Here is a 21,570-nt window from a genome sequence, read left to right as displayed (position 1 = left end):
GTCACAGTGAAGTAAATTTCTTCTTCTACATGGTTTTCAATTAAAATCCACACACACACACACACACACACGTAGGAACTCTATTCCTCCTAGAGACCATTTCCCTTTCAGTTCTAGAAAACTAGTGGCGGTGTTAATATATTCTATAAAGTCTAACAATTCTATCTCCATGCCACTCCATATAAGGAAGACATTGTCCACAAATCTTTTGTAGAATGGTATATATCTAATTAATTCTTTGTTGTTCGTAATATACTGCTCTTCCCAATGTGCCATTACTAAATTTGCATAAGAATTTGCACATGGGGGTGCCCATGGCGATGCCTTTTTTCTGCAGATAATTGTTTTGAAGGGACAAAAACTCAATTATTTAGTCTTAGTCAAGTAACAAGCATAAGTTAAGAATCTTATCACTTGACATCCCTTTATGTCCTAAAAGCTGCCTAACAATCAATGCCTACCTCATTCGGTATTACCGTAAAAAGAGTGAGGTGACATATAAAGTCACCAAAAATATTGTATCTTGGTATTCAGGTGAAAAAACATTCTGACAAAGTCTCTAAAAAATGCTGAGCATCTCGAATGATGGTTGACATAACATCTACTGAAGCACTTAACTGTTTTAATACATATATAGATATGGCCTCTGTAATCCATCCTTTACTGGATACTATGGGTCTCAGTGGGGGATTTTGTATGTCTGTGTACTTTTGCAAGTCCTCTAAACGTTGGTGCAGTCTGTGTTTCCATTAGAAAATACTTGTATAACACTATTATACCACTCACAAAAAAATTCTTCAATGTTATTAGCTGATATGCATCTACTTCAGCTAACATATCTTCCATTTTCCTAATATATACATCTCTATCTAAAGCAACAACAGACCCACGTAAATATAGGTACAAGTATATATAAATTTATGTATGTATGTATGTGATGTACAATATATCGTATACATATATGGATACACACAATCTCTTCATGAGCAACACACCTGTACATCATCAGAAGGAAGTGCACAAATCAGGAAGCCTCTTTCTTCCAGCACAAAGACAAAACTCAAGACAGTTACCTTTACATGTAAACTGTAAATAAAATAAAACCTACCTGAAGTATTTTACAAGCACAAAGAGCATCTACATCGAAAGAAACTAGTAGCAAAACTCTCTGTGGGGGAAAAAAAAAAAAAAGAAGAAAATGAGTAAGTTACATTACTGTTACCAAGATTTAAACAGCAATGAAAGCTACATGCTACAAATTGTGTAGAACCATACATTTTCACATATACCCAGAATTTAGACACACAGTAAACTCTGTTAACCATTACTCAAGAAACACTCTCAAGCAACTGGCAAAATAAATATTGTAGACATACAGGACAATTTTTGTGCGTTACACCCCACAGAAACAAACCTTACATTTTTAGACTTCGAGTTTTAAAAAGAAGACCTTTCTCCCCAACCTGAGAACAAGTCAAACCAAAGAGTATAGGGTACAGTATTAGTCGGGCCCATTTTTAATAAACGGCAAATAAAACTATGAACACAGTCACCAAAGCCAGATACTTAACATGTGCCAAAAAAGTACCATGGCTTCTGATAAAAATGTAAACAAACTTTAGAAAACAGGTCCAAAAAATGAAGAGCATCTCAAGACCAACTATGTAAAAAGGAGTATTTATTTAAAGATGAGCGCTTTCACTGTTAACACAGCTTCTTCAGATCTAAGTTAAAATAAAAAAAACTTAAAATGGTTCTTTTATATGATCACCTCTAGTGGTCAAACAAGTAATTACAATGAGGATACATATAATGAATGAATAACAAGTTGGATATACATCATAAAAATCACAAATCAAATAGATGTTAAATGCTCAAACAATGCCTGTCCTGAAAATACAGAAAATCCCAGTCAACTACATTTCCAAATGAAATAACATGAAAAATATATATAACCTAACATAAGAAATATCATAAATAGAAGCGAGTGTTGAAAGGGGGGGGGGGGGAGCTGAATGCCCTAGTGGTCAAACAAGTGATTACAATGAAAAGAACATAAACTGGTTCTATTGTATGATCACCTCTAGTGGTCAAACAAGTAAATACAATAAGAATGCATGTAATGAATAACCAGTTGAATATACAAAATATATGTCCTGAAATCACAAATCAAATGAATATTAAATGCTCAAACAATGCCTATCCTAAGGATACAAAAAATCCTGGTCAACTACATTTCAAATGGAATGACATGAAAAATAGTGAACCTATAGGCATTTAATATTAATTTGATTTGTGATTTCAGGACATATATTTTGTATATTCAACTGGTTATTCATTACATGCATTCTTATTGTAATTACTTGTTTGACCACTAGAGGTGATCATACAAAAGAATCAGTTTATGTTTTCTTCATTGTAATTACTTGTTTGGCCACTAGAAGTGATCATATAAAAGAACCATTTTAACTTAGATCTGAAGAAGCTGTACAGTGAAAGCGCTCATCTTTAAATAAATACTCCTTTTTACATAGTTGGTCTTGAGATACTCTTCATTTTTTGGACCCGTTTTGCTCCTGCAACCTCCAACTTGATTTTACTTCTAAGTGCTTTTTAAACTGGGTGACAGGCAGCATTCATCTGGTGTATTCAGTGGTGTGCTGTTTTAAGTAAACTTTAGAAAACGATAAGTGCTTTCAGGCGAACTCCACACCCTTCATCAGATCAGTATTGAGTAAAGAACATCAATGTTTAAAACTATAACAAAACCAATTGAAACATTACATTTAGTATACACCTGCACATTGTCGGTGTAAGAATATATCACAAACCAATTAAAACATTGCATGTTGTCCGCATGTTTGTTTATGTGAGTGGAGATTAGACTATCATAAAAAAGAAGACAAACGATATTAGCCAATCACAATCTAATGACAGTTGATTAGCTTCTTCAAATCGGATTTGTTCAAGGTTACTGTATCCAGTCAAAACGTCCATTCAAACTAAAGCTTACAGCTTGTAGCATATATGCTATCCTCTATAGGATATACAATAAAACAACAAATGATAAAAACAATTAGGTCTACCTCTATCTTCAGTGTCTAAATGTGTTAACAGAGACGTAAAATGCTACAAGTAGTCTGCAATTCTGCATGGACAAAACATTACCTATCATATAGCATAAACCAAACAGCATGCATGCATCCTTGTTATCTAATCAATCATTCTCCAATAATGCCTAATTAGCATATTCAATCTAATTTGCCCTTCAATGTTGCTCTATCCAATCAAGATGTGCATTCAAAATATGACACACGCTTAATAGCAAGTGATGCAAATGTGTTGTCCTCTCCACAGTTTCCAATAAAAACAGCGGGTCTTGTAACTAGATTAGTAAGCAGAGTCAAGTTATAGCATCTGGATATCAAGAAGAACAAAGTCATTATAATTAGATCTGTCTCTACACCTTCAATATCAAAGTCTATAACAAAGCATATTGCAAATATCCACATTTCTATATAAAACAGAACATTACCGGTTATACAACATAGACCAATAAACATAGATTTTGTCCAGATTCCAATATTACCTATTTATCTTAGATTGGATTTGTCCAATCCAATCAACTCAAAATATGCATTCAAAGCAAATACCAAAGCCACCACTTTTTGCATTAGGGGAGTATGGACAATGTTACATAAAAAAACTTAACCTAGCCAGTTATGCTACTCAATGGTTACATCTCGTTGTTCACCGATGCATAACCATACTTGTAATGCGCAAGAAATCCAACTAGTGCATTAATTAGGTCTCCTGTCATTCTCTTTGTAGCTTTTAAGTGTAATCCAATGTTATCCAAACTGGATAGCTAATTAGAGATGTCCTGTTGTTGTTACTATGTTTACAAGCCCACATTAAAACTTTGCAAACAGATGTCATCCCTCTCTGCCAGCCAATATTAATGCAAAAACATTAAAGTAAATCTCACCAGTATTGTTATTATGGATCTTGTTATCTTTGCAATGATGTCAAAGCATTCTCCCAACATGCTAGTATGAGAATGTACAGAACACAGAATGTCTGCATGCAAAATGTACGTCAGTTAGAATTCAGAAAATGATCCCAGTTACTACACACACCTCTAGGCCACAATTTTAGGACACTATGCTTCAAAAAACAGAGCACTCAAAAAGACTGATCATTACCCCCAGTCCACAGCTAGGCATATTTTGGTCAAAGCAACTTATCACACTATGCATGCTTCTTAACAGACATAAAGCAGTCAAAGTTCTCAGAAACAGCAGCATTCATACCACAAACAAACTGCGTGGAAAAGAGGAGTTGAACATCTCTGCACTTAAAATCTTACAGGCCTGCAGAGTCCTGCCAGCATAAAGTCCCAAATAAGGATGACAATGGACCAGTCTTAGCAAATTTAGGATTTACTAGCAAAATTTTGAAGATTGCTTAACCAAAAGCGGAAAGTTAAGCATTAGTTTGCCGACCGTTAGGATATCAAGCTTACATATCAGCGAATGCAAGTGTGCATTCACTGATATGAACTCTATGTTCCGAGTAGAGTCGCGGTACAGTGCAGATTGGGAAATGTACCCCTTTCCTCACTGTAGTGCGATCTCGGAGTTAGAATATTTAATTTGCAGGGGGGGCTTACCTCCCCTGCTAAAACTTTAATGACAGTGTAGGTGCTTAATGTACGTTTGCACCTACACTGCCATTATGTTCTGAATGTCTATGTAAATGTCAACTCTGTTGAGGATATTCATCAGCGTCAACCATGCAACTCATAAGTATGCAAACCGGATGTCATTTTCGGAATATCGACTCATGTATGTGAACGTTGATAGTTGGATAGCAAACCCAAATTAAGTATTCTTCTGTAGAAGCACTAAAAGGCTTCAAGACCACTTTTTACACTTTTTAAAAATATCATCTTACTTCTTTCAGTAAGAAATTGCAGAAACCAAAACATTTGTCTGTGCTCTTGTAAAACTGCATTATATTTATGATGAAAGCAAGAGCACTGGAATGCATTCTCAAGATAGCAATACTGTGTCTTGCAGTTGTTTAGCTAAAGATGTGTAATGTTATGGCAGGGGGAGGGTACCAACATCTTGGAATTAAACTGTTGTGGTTGAATTAACCAGAAGGTAAAGAGCCTTCAGATACAGAGTCATACAACATAAAATTAATACAACGGACCAATTCCCGCAAATCAATTCCTGCAGATCACGTACTAATTTGTAGAAGACCAAAATGATTCAAACAATTTATTAAACAGAGCGAAATTTATTAAAACAGAGCGCTTTCGTCCCACTATGCCAAAAGGGACGAAAAGTTAAAACCTCAACCCCTCATGTTTTTTCATATAATCCAAACGTTAATTAATCAATCACACAGAAGAAACAATAGCTCCACAAATAACTGATCTATTCATTACTCACATAGAAAGCAGAAAAAAGTGCACGTATCTAAATACACTACCTTGGTAGAATTATAAATCACATCTACCTAGACAATTAGAGCTCTCCCCACACCTACTGCCATAACATACGGCCCATCAAAGATGTATTTGCACAATTTAGAACAACCACATTTGCTCATTTTTGAAACTAAAGTGTTTAGTAGGTGAAGAAATATATTACCTTTAGACCATCATAGGGGCCTCACCAAGATGGTCTTGTTCTGCCAAAATACTATGTTCCACATATTGTTGAGAATACTCTGTTTCAGGGCATCCTTGTTCTAAGGAGTTAACATAGCCCCATACTAGTTACGGTCATCATTGGTAACCCTTGTATTCCCAAAACTAGTTACGGTCATCATTGGTAACCCTTGTATTCCCAAAACTGACACTCATCATTGGTGCACCTTTCTTTTTTGCTCCAAGGATGGGGTCAAATCCATCACTTCTCCCTTACAGTTCAGGGTAGCATCTTTCTTTGAACATGTTTAAATTGTCTAATGCAATGAGAAACATTGCTTTGGACACCAGTCTCGAAAGATGCACTATTTGTCCCAAAACAATATGGTGATGTAGGAAAGAATTTGAATAGGTTTTCTTACAGTAGATATTACACTGGAATTTCACTTGCTGTATGTCTTTAGTTATAGTAACATTCAAATAATGAATAGTCTCTTAGTCATGAAAAATATGCGAATTCTAAGAATTTAGTTGTGCTCTCCAAATAGCTGATTAACAAAGGGGACACCCTCCCAAAAAATAAAAGATGCCATCCAGAAATCTATGGTACAGAATAATTTGCCAACAAACAGGGAACTAAACACAAACTAGTGTTTCCAGTTGGCTAACACCAAATAAGTGTATAGTGAAGCACATTTGGCTCCCATAGCAACCCCTGACATTTGATAAAAAAAAAAATTCCCCTTCGAAGTACACAACATTGTTCCGCAACACTGAATCTAAAAAATGGGAAACAAAACATTAAACTTTTCCCAAAAATGTTAGAGAAATATCCTCAGTCTTGGGCTATAACTGCAAACAAATTCACAAATGTCAATAGTAACAAAAAATATTTTAAACAGTGTTATCCAACAGTTATAGTAAATGCCAGGAATCTCTCAAAAAAATTTAGCTAATAAATGCATACAATAAAAATCAATACATGCTGCTAAGGGATCAGTCATAGATCCTCTAGCCACCACTACAGACCTCATATGGGGGTCTAAAGTGTTCGTGTATTTTCAGAATACCGAAAACAAATGGAATTAGTGGTTTGACAACATGTACAAAGCCTAACAAGTCATTACATTTCATGAACACAAAAAGTAATTTCAGCAAGTTTTGTTACTTGTTTGTGTGTGTGTGTGGGGGGGGGGGGGGGTTCATCGTTTCATGTAGACCCATTTTGATTTTAAACCGTAACTACAGTGTGTTTCTCTATATTAACAGAATGATTAAGATATTACCAAAGTGACAGAATGGGAATAACGGTGTTTGTAGAGGGCAGGAAGACATTTGTGAACATGGATGAGCCACAGACAGAAAGAAAGCAAGGCTATTGTAGAGATGCATAAAAAGCATTTGATAGAGTCATCTGGAATTTTTTTTTTTTTTTTTTTTTAACTAGGACAAGGTTACATTTGCGTTTACAATATAATAGTAGAGTTAATAAGCAAGAAATATGAAGGATCAGAGACAATAACTGAAGTATGAAGGTTCCTTTCCGACAACCTGCATTTGAACAGGAGAAATGGGCAGCGGTGCCTGTTGCCATTTACTTTATATTTACATCAGTATGTGAAGAAAATAAGGGATTCATAAACTCAACTATTACGGCAATCAGGAAAATGAGCCTTATTCACAATTAGTTTTTTTACTTGATAAATCCAGAAAGACATTTTGGAATTGCATTTTTAAGCAATTTCAAGGATTTTTTTTTTTTTTGGTTTATAAAAAAAAATGCTAAAAGTGGTAAACTACTTACCTATGCTTAAATTGGTTCAGCAACACCCAAACTTAAAACAAAATATTAAAAGGTGTTTTTGTACAGCACTTAAGGCTATGCAGAAAGACATTAAGCATAAAGTAATACAAAAACTGCAGAACTAGAAGCTTTTTATTATTCATGGATAGTTGAGATACAAATAATAGAATGAAAGTAATTTCTGTTACTTATTCTTATATACAGGTCAGGAGAAGTTGTGGATGACCACTAACAGACGCGAAGGAAGGCAAGGGTAGCTTATTCTGTTGGTAGAGAAAGGTAATGAGGTTTCTAAGCAAAAAAAGTCACTTTGGAAACAAGTTTATCCAATCCGGGTCCTGCAAAGGCCACAAACAATTGGTCTGTTTTCCTGAAAGATTTGGTCCTGTCCAAATAACGAAGCTGCCGGTGCACATCAAGGGTGTGCAAAAAGGTATTCCCCTCTATTAGAATGCCTTGGGAAGAAAACCAGCAGGTCAATAGATTGGTTAACGGAAAAAATAGAAATTACCTTGGGCAAGAAGGAAGGGTCAGTACGAAGGGACACCCTAGAGAAGATCAAGTAAGGACTCTTGACACTCAAGGCCTACAGCTCAGATACTCTTCTCGCTAAGGTGAGTGCTACTAGAAGTATGGTTTTCCAAGACAAAAATTTCAAAATCATATGAATCAAAGGGCTCAATGGGAGAGCCTGTAAGAGATTGAAGCACCAGAGTCAAGTCCCAGGGTTCTAAGGGAGGTCTGATCGGAGGTTTAACATGTAATATTCCCTTTAAAAAGGTCTTGCATAGGCGGTGCGACATAAATGAAGAATTATCAAGACCATTATGAAAATTGGCAATAGCTGCTAAATGTACAGTGATCGTTGAAGCCGAGGCTCCTGCATGCAGAAGAGTAGTCAGGAATTGCAGAATCTTTTGAACAGACATAGAGAAAGAGTCTAAGTTCTGGTCTTTGGCCCAAATAGAGAACCTAGTCCATTTACTGGAATAAAACTTTCTGGTAGGTTTGTGTGAGGCCAGAAGAAATTCATGAACAGGAGATGGGATGTCAGACAGCCTGGCAATCACCGGAAGTGGAGGAACCAGGCTGTGAGCTTGAGACTGTGCAGGTTTGGCTGAATCAATCCCAGAGGATGGGATAACAAGTCCTGGGAATGATCCAGGATCCACGGGCTATGAGTCAGATGAGGCCACAGAAACAGGAACCAGACTGGACATGGCCACTAGGGAGTAATGAGGATCCCTTTGCTTTTCAAACCCTGAGCTTTCTGGAGAAATTTTGGAATGAGGGGAAATGGGGGAAAAGGCATACAGAAAACCCGGGGCCAATCGTGCGTTAGAGTGTCCCTCAGTGGTTCCCCCTGAGGGGGGATCAAGGCAAAATAGCTCCTACATTTGTAGTTCAGGGGGGAAGCAAGGCTTGCCCCAATGTTGGAAGATCAGAGCTGCTATTTACAGGGTTGAGGGACCACTCGTGAGGCATCAAGATGTTTTTGCTCAGATTGTCCGCAATAAGGTTGGAACTCCCAGGAATGCGAGTTGCTATAAGAAAGTGATTGGAAGCCATCACCCAGTGCCAAATCCTCATGGCTTTCCGACACAGGGTGCAAGATCTGGTTCTGCCTTACTTGTTGATATACCAGACAACCGACATGTCTGACTGAATTGCAGTGGTTCCCGAGGGCAGGGATGCATAGAACACTTGCAATGGAGAACTGCCCTCAGTTCCAGGACATTTATGTGCAAAATGGCCTCAATGGGGGTCCAGGTGCCTTGGACAGTCTTTGCCTGAAAATGTCCCACCCACCCTAATAGTGAAGCATCCGTGGTCACCATGGCCGTGGGATCCAAAACGGTCGACACCAAAGATTCTTTTGTGTCGACATCCACCATAACATTTCCTCCTTGCAACAGTTTGTAAGGCTTATCATGTAGTTGAGTGGGTGGGTTAACATGACCATTGTACGGAAAGGAGCCACTGCAGGATTCTCATGTGCAGTCTTGCCAGTGGTACTAAAGTAATGGCAGCTGCCATGGAGCGCAAGACATGCTGGTACAAACGTTTGAAGAAGGTGGTCTTGAATTTGGTGTCTTATTTTCAAAAACCTGTGTGTGTGTGTGTGTGTGTGTGTGTGTGTGTGGGGGGCTTGACAGGATGTTGTGTTGAAGAACGCTCCAATAAATTTCAGTGTCTTCGTTGGGGATATCTTGAGATTTGTCTTTGTGGATTGTAATCCCCAAGCGGAGAGCGAGATCTTGAGTGTAAGAGAGGATGCGGACTAGGAGATTCCTGGTCGGAGTGGTAAGGAGCCAGTAGTCTAGATAGGGAAACACCTGGAATCCTTGTAGTCGAAGATGGGCTACCACAACTGCCACACATTTGGTGAACACTCGAGAGGCTGTTGAGAGACCGAATGGCAGTGCCCTGAACTGGTAGTGATTGGCTCCCAGCCTGAAGTGGAGAAACCTCCGGGAGTGGTGATCCATCTTTATGTGGTAGTACGCATCCTGTAGGTATATAGAGGACATCCAACTGCCCCTCCCTAGGAAGGGAAGAATGGACTGTATTGTGACCATCCGGAATTTTTGAGGTTTGATAAATTTGTTAAGTAGGCTGAGATCCAGGATTGGTCTCCAGTCCCCTGTCTTTTCTGGCACTAAAAAGAACCTCAAGTAAAACCCGGATCCTGTCTGCTCTGGTGGGACTGGTTGGGTGACTCTTTTTTCTTAGCAGGTTTTGTATTTCTAAGGCTTGGGTGGTACATCGGGGATTCGTTTGACGGGTCTGGGAGTTGAGTCGAAAGGTATTTGGTAGCCTTTGGATATTATTCTCTGCACCCAAACATCTGTAGTAGTAAGATGTCAGGATGGTAGATGCAGAGAGAAACGACCCCCGACTGCTTCCAGAGGAAAGCAATCGGGCAGCTGCTCAGGAGCGCTGGTAGGGTCTGCCAGAGAAATCTCTGGCTCCCTGGTTACGCGGACCCCCTCTAACCCAAAAGGCGAGTCTTCCATATGAGTTGCCCCCTCTGCCCCAGGGGGATTGTTCACCATGAGTGTCACGAAAGGATCCTTGGGATGTCTTGAACCGTATCTTTCCCCCCTTCTGGTTCCTGGAGTAGGGGCTCGGGGGGGATGGAAAAGCATATGCCCACAGCAGACAAGATCTTTCGGTCTTTCTCACTACGTGCAAGTGCGTCATGTACCTTGGGTCAAAAAAAAGTGCAAATTCATCAACAGGTGCTTTGACTAAGGAAGATTTAAAAGGGGTCTGCGAAATCACACATCCGCATCCAAGCATTACGTCTCATGACAACACCAGATGCGGCAGCTCGAGCTGCCCACTCGGTGGTGTGAGATATCAAACACATCGAGGAGTTTGAGATGGATTCAAAGCTAGATGAGAGGCGACAGTGTAACGCACCTCATCAGGCAGTACCCCCACCAAAGAGGAAGATATTTCAGAAATTAGGTCTCTTTGGAAGCGAGTGAAGTGTGCCAATGACTGAATGGCGAAGGTCGCTGAAGCATAGGTCCGCTTCCCAAGTCTGTCCATGGTCCGGGATGCCCTGTTTGGAGGATGGACAGTGGAATCATCTTCTGCCAGTTCCCTCTTGGTGGCCGCCGCCACAACCATAGAATCGACTGTCAGCTGCTTGGACCAGTGGGGCTGGTCTTCAGGTGTAGTTAAAATTTTGCCCGGCCTCCAGGGGACAGGTTCTACATAGTCTGCGGCCTTCCAGGCATGCTGCACAATTAGTTTTAACAAGATCATCCGCTGGTGCGGTCACCCAGGAAGTAGATGGCCGGGCACAGAAGGCCTGCAGAAACACAGATTCCTCAGAAGAAGGGTTAGAGGGCTTCCATTCCCACCGCTGTTTGAGGATGTCTCTGAATGAAACGTCGTCTAGGGGAGAACGAGGGGACCCTTCCCCCTCATCACAAATCAGTGCCTTCTGTAATAGATTCCTCCGGGTAGTTAGGGTGCTTCCTCTTGCACCGTTTCTACCGGGGTGGCTCTCCAGTAGTATCTTCTGAGGAGACCTCCTGAGAAGGGGTTCCCTTCACAGTGGGTTCTTGTGACTCCAGTGCCCGGGGACCTGACACAGCAGGTTGGGAGAGGTGCATGCTAGGGGCAGTTTCCAATACTGGTGTCCTAGGTGCCGGTTGTGAGCCTTAGGAGTGAAGGATCCTTTCCATCACCGGTACATCAGGTGCACTCAAGCCCACCTCCAGTTAAGGGGTGCCGAGAGAAATGGAAGCCATCGGAACCATGGACAGACTGTGCCACTGAGAAAATAAGCGCCGGATTAGGTACCAAGATATGGACAGTCCAAGCACTGCTCCGAGAAAGCATCGGCTCCATTGTAGCCGATGCTGCAAGGGTGGTCGGAGCAGAGACAGTATGTACCGAAGCGGATGCTGGGGGAGGATAAGCAAGGGAAGATGAGATTCCGAGTCAGGCGGGAAGGAAGGTCTAGCTGGAATGGGCAATCCCCTAGCTACCAGAAGCTGGTCCACAACCGCACTAGGTCTAGTTCAGAAAAACTCCTAGTGGATCTAAAAGAGGCTGCAGAAGGGGAATCAGGTCTTTCTAGAAAGGGACTAGACCTCTGCCCCAATAAAGGGTCATAAGAAGGAGAATATCTTGTCCTTGGCAGGTAATCGAATTTTGGAGCCGATGGAGCTGAAGAAACTGTCAGCACTGTGGCCGGAGATGGAGCCGGTGAATGAACAGTCATTGGAGCAGATGTAGGAGCCAAGGATGGCATCAAAGTCAATGGTGCTGTGTTTGGAACAGAGATAGGAGTGAATACCATGGCCAGCCCCGAGGGAGAGAACACAGATCCTGGTGCCAAAGAGGTCTGCGCCGAGGGCGCCAGTGAAGCACAGAGCCGACTCGGTTCCGTAACTGACAGAGATGCAGGAACTGAGAGACTCCGTTTTTCCTTATATTTTTGGTCTTAGGAGGGGGTGAGACCTCGACCCAGATAGAGCCTCCGAAAAAGGTATCTCGAGTAAACCTTTTAATATAAAAGTTTATTCTTACATTCTGCTAGTGTCAGATTACTAAAACTAGCACAAATGTCACTATCAGCTTTAATATGATCCATGCCCAAACAGTCGACACAACGGACATGCGTATCTCAGTTGGGCATCTTATGTCCACACTTGTCACACTGTTTAAAACCCAACTTAGCTTTGTCTGACATGGTAAGGAAACTAAGCTATCCTATAGAAAAAATTAAGGAAGAAATACCAGTGAAGTTATGTTAAGGAATTCCACTAATAAAAGGGCCTGTCAAAGGCAGGAGAGAGGGACAGTAACAAAAAGGGGAAAAAATTAAATTACCAAGAAAGATGTTAGGAAATAGGTGACAGTGAGAAAAGGCTAACTTGACTAAAAAATTTGTAATTTAGAAGAAACACTGTCATAAAAACAACAAAATTACTACTTAGCTTTGAGAGAGATGGCCAACACGTCTGACCAGGAACGTGGCAAATGAGATCTAGAGTATCTAGGAGAGGGGCATTGTAGGTAGGTTCTTAGCAGAGTGTTTTTGGTTTGCGCGAGCTAGGAAACTAACGTATTGGTTCCGAGGACGGAACAGAGTTCCTAACAGTAAGGAATGAATAAAGATTTACAACATCAGATCATACCTTATGTGTTTAGAGTTTTAACATAGTATCAATATCATAAATGAATCTACTATAATTCTAAATCAAATACTTTCATCTGGAAACTAAAACATTCTCTTTTCCCCAGATGCACCTCACACACTTATGCACCTCACACACACTTGGTCAAAACGGAATGTCAACAAACTAGTCTATCCTCTTTTGCCAGCCTTGCAGCATGTACACACAGGCAAAGCAAAAACTGTCTAATGCTCATATAAAATTAGTTGAGAGAGATGTGAAGTAAGAAAAAGATAATCAGATCAGTGCCAAGTACCTAGCCAAATATGAAGCCACACATCAAACCCATCCTGTGAGTATCCCTCACTTAAACAATCCACATACACCAAATTATATACAAAGGCACTTACACATCAAAGCCACAAATGGCTTGTGGGTGCAAGACCCAACATAAACTAAAATATTGCGTCACCAATTAGCAACAACACAGACGAGAGCCGCTAGAGAAACAGCACAGCCCAAACTGGGCTTGTGGGTGTAAGACCAAGCATAAAACTAAAATATTGCATCACCAATTAGCAACAGCACAGACGAGAGGTGCTAGAGAAACAGCACAACTCAAACTGAAACTAGACATAAAAAAAAAAAAAAAAAAAAAGTTATACATAACAGGTGGGAATAATGTCTTAGGACACTTTCCATATCATCTTCAAATGTGAAATGTGAAGAGTCTCATAGATGTATACAAAAAAAGAAAATGTCGAACTGCATTAAAAATGCAGCGTGCAAATTAGCTATTTTTTTATTTTTATTTTACTTTTCAATGGAGGATTACACTGTATGTATTTATATTCCACCTAAAACTGTTACAACTCTACTTAAAAAAAAATTCCAGGAGAAATAAAATCAACCTTCAAAAACAGGGAATATTACTTACTGGTGGGGATTGGAGTTATGGTCAGCTACCCAGACCACCTTTAATACAATAGAAAACTAGCTTTCTGAACGTCGTCTGATCCTAAATCCCAAAAAAACTAAAATGCTGTTATTTTCACCAACACGTAGGTCTACCGCTTTCACCTTTACCATAAATTCAAATGATGGCACAATCATCTCCCCTGACCCCTCTACAAAACTATTAGGTGTCATCATAGATTAATAATCTAAAATTCGACCTACATGCTAACCAAACCATCAATAAAAAACTAGGGTCACTTTACAGAATAAAAGCCTTCCTAACCCCTCCAGCTAAAATTGCCATAGCTCGCTCTCACCTTCTTTCAACCCTTCTGTATGCATCCCCTCTACTCTCGGATTTAAACAAGACTGCCCTTAAACTCTCAATTTGCTACAACCACATTGCCAGGTTTGCCACTGGGCTGCCTTTTAGGACACATCATTGCATCAATCTAAAACAGCTTGGGTGGCTCGAACTACCCAGCCTAATCCAGTATATCCAACTGATTATGGCCTATATAATCTGGACAACACTCCTGCACTTAAAAATATTATCACCCCCTATAACAATTCTAGACTGCTTCGATCCTCTATCAAACTACTAATTCAGACTAGCAAAATTAATAACACAGCCAGTGACTCTTTGCAAACTCTGTAAGTAGATCCTGGAACTCTTTTCCAGCTATTACCTTATTTTCCACCTTAGGTCAATTTAAAACTAGACTCAAAACAACATTTGTCACTTAACTGGCTATGTCAATGTGTCAAGCCTGACTAACTCTCTCTAGAATGTGTAAAAATCTGTTAACCATCTTACTGTGCAATTTAATCCTGACTTATGCTCGGGATTAACTCTAACCTGTGGAACTTGTTTAACTTGCTTACTTATGCGATCTCTGTAAATAGTCTGTTTGTAATATGTAATGCTGTATTTGCTTACCCTTGGAGATTTTCTTCCCTGGCCTCCGCTGAAAACGGACATGCATCCAGTTGGACTATCCCGGTCAACAAATGTAAAATAAAAATAAATAAATAAAATTTGACTTTCAACAGTCAGAATGTATCTAGGGGAACCTAGAAGGGAAAAATATAACAAGACGCTAGATTTCTAAAGAAGGTTATGGAAATACTTGAATTCAGTAGTACAGTTTTGAAAGCATTTATGTTCTGTTCTATTCCCCCAAAGTACAAAACCTGGGCTAGGCTAGACAGAAATTACATTTCATAAAACGTGCATTTAATTGAAAAGCTTTGATACACATCCAATAACTATTTCAAATCATGCGCCAATAATAAAATAACGTGGGGTAATGAAATAAAAATGAGACGCACAGCTTCCCCACCTGTTAGAGAGGAATTTAAGGAACGGGTACCAAATTATTCAGGAGTTAGAGGAGATAAACATTTCTTATGAAAATATATCTAAACAGTGGGATACAATTAAAGTGGAGTATAAAAAAAAAAAATAGGTGGAATAAAAGAAAAGATAGTTAGAATTACATAGAGGGGAGGGTGTGGACAAGATGACCAACAGAGCAGCAACTGGTGTAATCTCGGTGACTGAATAAAAATTAAAATTTGGCGATACTGGTTAGCTAATTTCATTCACTAACAGAGAAAAGATTTATAGCTTCAAATTCTTCAAAAGCTGTAATTTTCCTGTCAGAATTTCAACTACTTAGTTAAGAGAGAACAGACTTCAACATGAGCCACTCGACAAATGATACTCAGGATTCTTATATTAAAGCCATCCAGTAACTAATATCTAGTATGCAGGATGTATTACACAAAATGGACAAACTCAAAAGCAAAATAGAAAGTTTCAAAGAAGAAACCAGAAAGAAAATTGAACATTTAGAAATTCTTACAAAACAAAGTGCACAAATCAGCAGTATGAAAGAAGCTTTAAATACTCATGAAGGCAAAAGAGTCTCAGACTGAATTTCTTTTAAAACAAAATAACTGGCTCATAGATAAAGTTGATAATTTAGAAAACAGACAAACACTAGAATGTACTCGTTGCCTGAAAAGTATAAGGGAGACAGTATCATAAACTTGACAACCTAGCTACATAAGACATTAAATCTACCTAAAACTATCTTTTGGAATTGAAATGGTACATATATCCCGGAGAAAAACTTCAAAGAAGGAAAACTCACCACCATGGGTGGGAGGGTGGCCTAATGGTTAAGTGTTTTGTTTACACAACACAAGGCAGGCAGTTTGAGTCTCACAAGGGATAATTGGCTAAGCTTAAAATGGCTCACAAGGGCAGTTATATGTTCAATTATAACAATGTCTGTCTAGCTTGGAAAAAGAGCAATCAGCATGGTTATTAAAACAGGTGAACATGTAATCAAATCTGACAATGATTCTTCCAGTAAAGTAATAAAATCCTGCATAACACTGATAGAGGATCTTAGTTTCAATTCTCACGGTTTAATTTAAACTTAAGTTTGTAAGAACAAAACAACAACACACGGTCAAGCCTTTCATATGAAGTTGGTCGGATTCTTTATTATTGTTACTTAAATCATAATGAAGCAGGGCAGATGAGTGTTGTGTGATCTTGATTTTTTAAAAACATTGTGCTTTAATACTTTTAAAAACAACCAAAAAAAAAAAAAAAAAAAAATTTTCACGGCAGAGTTACTTTATTCATCAAGCAATTTACGAGAAAGGAAAAATCTAAACTTGGTCAGTTTCATGAAATTGATCTATTGTGCAGGGTCATCAATAATAGAGGCACGTTTGCCAAGTACGTTAGTGGGAGGGCCTATCTGCAGATGTGGAGCAAAGCTGCTATTGGAAGGAATTATCAAGGTTTTGGAAGGAGATGTTTGTATCTGACCAGAAGGATTATGCCGAACAATCAGGATGGGGGGGGGGGGGCTCGAGGAATCCCGATGACGATACAGGTGCATGTAATTTGTCCAATGGGATACTAGGCAGGAAGTAAGTGTGTAGGAAGAGACTAAGGCTGTGCCTACATAGGCAGGGGGGAGCCCTCAGACAATGAGAAGGAGGTGACATAGGGAAGGACATATTCAAATCCCAGCCATTACTTGGGGAAAAGCTTTTCAAGCTTTCAATAGGGTGGAGAGTTACAAAAGGGGAATTAGGCAGTGCCCCGAGAACTGGCGAGAGGCGATTGGTTGGGTAATGAGATACTAGAAATAACTGGGCTGCCAATAGGGGATAACATACCATTGCTGGGAAGAATACGCTTATTGAAGAGGCTGGGACCAATGGTGATGGGGTGTTCCTGGCAGGAATCACTATTTTGTGGGGATTGGCTTAGCTGTAGAGCCAATCCACGGCTAGAATCTCATCAGGAGGGGGATTGGCTAAATGGAAAAGCTTTACCCAATCGGTGGGTCCGCCACTCATCGTCCAGAGACAAGAGGGTGGTGGAATCAGAACAGTATGTCTTAGGTTAGGAACAATTGGATGAGGGAAGCAAGTGGTATGTATGCAGCACAACATAAGTATAATTGCAGTTTTTAAAAAAGTTACTAATAGATGTATTGGTATTCAATGCAGTAGTAGACTGCCCTGGGACTCAAGATTCACTATTTTCCCTCTCCTTAACTTCCATGCCTTTTTCTTTGGTATGACAACCTGGCACTTGGTCTAGGGTGTCCTTTTTGATGTGAACTATGAAAAAGAATCAAGATCCCTATTACAAACTAACACTATATGCTCCCTCACACTTCTAACAGAATTTCACCTTCCAGGTTCATCAAAACTCATGGATTTCCAACGTTTCCAATAGCAGCTTTTTAAAACATTTTAACTTTGATTTTATTAAATTTGAAACAGTGTTTTTAATGTTTTGCAATTTTACAAGCATAATCCAGCTGTCAAACATATATACTTTCAATAATACAAGCTTTTATCTCATGTTTCATTCATTTAATGCAAAGCCCCTTTAAGGAATCTAACAACTGATTGACAACACCTGTTTTCAATTAATGTGTTACCTATGGTTATATAAAAGGGTTTGGCTTCAGCAAATGCTTTTGTACTCACTTGAAAAAGCTCAGGATTATCCTGAGTGAAAGCGCTTGTGTTTATTTCTTCTTGGACCTACTTGAATAAAAGATTTTCGCATTTCACATCAGCTTTTGTTTTTTGTTCCTGGTGGCTGTGGAGTCGTGTTACTTGGATTTCTGGCATTTTTTGGATCTTAATTGTTAGAGCACCTCCTTAACAGATGGTCCTTTAAAATCTCCTCAAGATACTTTTAGCAGATATCAAACAAGCTACATTTCATTTCTTACATTCATACATTTTCTTGAGTTCTGCACCTTTAACTAAACTTTCCAGGCAGGCTCCTTAAATGAAAGAAAAAAGGCGAACAGTAGTTGGCCGACAAGTATTCACCTGACCTTAATTGCTTACATATAGAAAATCTGTCGAGGCCATTGAAATATTTCTGAATAATTTGTCATAGCTATTTAAGTTCTTAATCCATTTGACTCCACCCCACAATTCTGGACAGAGATAACTGTTGCAATTCTGTCTTCAGGAAGGCTTTTACGTCCCAATAGCCACTACCAAGAGGGTCTATGAAACTGTCATTATCCTCTTGGTTAAAAAAAAAAAAAAAAAAAAACCCAGGATAATTTCCTCTACTGATTTACCTAGGCCATACGAGTCACACCTGCTAGAATCACTCATGATAAATTGCCCTCAGAGAGAAGGTGGAGCATGAATACATTCACTTCCTTATGCAGTCCAAAGCTCATGACACCTTATCTGGAAGGCAGGTATTTGGACTAAGGAGGTGGGAGGGAAGACTTGGAGCCTTCTTCAATCCAGCCATTGCCACAATGCAGTCAAAACTCTGGGCTACTAGCTAGAACATTTTGGTCTTCAGGAGGCTGGAGAATCTAGACTAGCTTTTTTGTAGGGAAGCAACCAAGTCAAGGTTCTTCCTCAGCAACGCTACCACCAGATGAACCATTACTTCAGCTGAGAAACCTCCCAAAAAGATGACTTGGAACACTGGAAGCCCTCCTCTATGCAAGCCCAGATAAAGATGGGGTTTCTGGAGTCTTTACCACCTTAGCCCTCACAATCCCAAGAATTTCCCTAAATCTTGGAGTCACTTGGCAGGGATGGTGGAGATGCAGCCCCCACACCCTTGTCTATATCAAAGGATGGAAGGCAGGTAAAAGAGATTAGGTGCTTCCTCTTGCACCTGGCCTTCCAGGGTGCTCTTACAGAGAACGGCTCCGAAGTAGAGAAATAATCTACACATCTAGGCAAGCAGCATAGCCACCTCCATTCAGCAGTATCAGAGCAGCATAGCCACCTCCACCTCCATTCACCAGTATCAGAAGTGTGGATGGCTGTCAAGGAAGGCACATGTGCAACCAAGGGAGGAGATGCATCAAAATCTATATGAGGGGAAGTGCCTGCAGGGAAGCTTTCACAGTCAGTGCCAGCATCAACACGAGCGTGCTATCAAAAGACGCAAAAGTAGACTACATGGAAGTCAGTTACCAAAAGCCCAACCTCCTGGACAGAACAGTCAAACCTAACACGGTCAGGATAAAACAATTCTGAGAAATTGGCCTTTGACACTGAAGGGTCCCCCTTGGTGCAGGGGGACTCAAGGTTAAAAAAAAATAATAATAAAAAAAATTAGTAGTCAGCAGTATCGACTTCAGAATGAGGGAGACCAAACATGTGTTACGGAAATCAAGAGTGTAGGCAATCGAGTTTAATAGGTCTTCTTTCAGCTTGAGGCAGAAGCAGGCAAATATAGTAAAAAGGGGCTCAATTCACTTCACTGTTACTGGGGGAGGAGACCTGGGGCCACAAGTGTTGCATATAGCTGAGCTCAACAGATGTGGAATTCCATGACTTGAAAGACTTCACTCAGTAAGGTTAAGATGTGCCAGCTTAGCCTCAGAGGCTCCACAGAAAATGCTGCTAAGTAGAAGTCTTAAAGCAGAAGCACAGCTGAACACATTAGAAACAAACCGTTCACAAGGCTAGAAAAAAGAACGTCTTCCAAACACTAGAAAACATGTAGAATAGAGTGTGCTACCTCTGGGGGAGGGGGTATCCATTTTGGCCCTAAACATGCAATTAAACTCTCTTCCAATTCTTTTTTTGTCGGCAAAACATTGCTGATGGCAAAAACTCTAGCACAATTAAACCCCACAAACTATGCAAACATTAACACCACTACAAATGGCAATAATGCTGACAGATGAAAAAGCCTTTCTTCAACATAACTGCAAGGGCACAGTAAATAACATGAACACAAAGCTAACAAACAAGAAAACTCTCCCTTTAGTCTGAATATTTATTTAATTAAGCAAGGGGGGGGGGGTTCACCAAGATGGGAGTGGCTCCATAAACTTTAGTAAAATGTGGAAAACAAGAAAATTTGGTTGATTATTTTTTTAATTTCTCCAAGTCTTTTGGATTTCTAATACCTTGACAGGAATGGACCCCATTCACAAGTCAAAATATGATTAAAACAATACTAATTTCGTTAACTTTAATCTTTGATGTTAGCCAAAAATACTCTTTGCAGCAATGTGCCCAGTAATGACTCCTCCGGCAATTCTTACGGAGTTACATGTATAGTTAACATCTAAATAGGACTGAAAATTCTTTTATACAAGACCCATTGCTCTTACTACTACTGAACTGTCAGAGTATCTTTATTCACCATTGCTCTTGTTTCTGCCTGTAAACCCTGATGACTGTATCTCTCTGTACACAAGGCACTGCAGTCACTGGGCGTAATGATTTCAATGATCAGTGCTACATTTGCCTTCTTTTCATGGATCACTGTATCTGGGTTTCTCGCAGCCATCTTTTGAACTGTTGGTAATGGGTGACCCATGTGATGTAGACCATTTTCTATGATTCTTTGTGTCTCATGTTTCCAGTGTTTGTTTCTTCAATGTTATAATGTTTGCAAAATCCACAGGGCAACAGTCTTGCCACATTATTATGCCTTTCAGTATACAGTCCTTCTGTCATTAGTAGGTCACAACCAGCAACAAGGTGTGCAACTGTTTCGAATTCTGTTTTACAAAACCAACATTTGTCTGTTTCTCCCACATGTTCAATGGACTTGCAAGCCAACATATACATAGTTCACTATCTTGGGCCGCCAATATTAACTTTTCATCTTTTGGTCTGAATTTACTTTTCCTTAACCATTCCTGCATTCGATCCAGATCAAAAGTCCACAACTATATTATGCATTTTCCACATTTCTTCCCTCCTCATTGGACCCTTCACTTTATATTCTTTATGTTTTTAGGCACATTCAGTTGCTGCCTGATTTTTTTTTTCTACTTCTGGTTTGATTTCCATTCCCACTTTGGTTGGCACCATCATTAAGGTGTTTAACTCACAGGTACAGGGTTTGATTCTCACCTTAAGAAGCATGGCTAGGCTTAAAAAGGCTCCATAATGTCAGTAGCCTAGTAAGCACCAAAAAGTCAAAGAACTCTACAGCAAAGGCAATG

General features: G+C 39.7%; 1 protein-coding gene across 1 annotated transcript in view; it reads right to left on the bottom strand.

Moving 5' to 3' along the window:
* CDC45 (cell division cycle 45) overlaps positions 1-21,570 on the bottom strand; it is a gene marked incomplete in the record, with an annotated part of 734,635 nt that overhangs the window by 702,563 nt on the left and 10,502 nt on the right. Inside the window, 1 exon segment of the mRNA XM_044068778.1 lies at positions 1,109-1,168. Within this exon segment, the coding sequence (XP_043924713.1) occupies positions 1,109-1,168 (60 nt within the window).

Source organism: Protopterus annectens, chromosome 4.part0, assembly GCF_019279795.1.
Source record: "Protopterus annectens isolate FY-2018-M chromosome 4.part0, PAN1.0, whole genome shotgun sequence".
Classification (NCBI taxonomy): Eukaryota; Metazoa; Chordata; order Ceratodontiformes; family Protopteridae; genus Protopterus; species Protopterus annectens.
The sequence above is the reverse complement of the archived record's forward strand: the minus strand, read 5'-3'. Positions and strand labels throughout refer to the sequence as shown.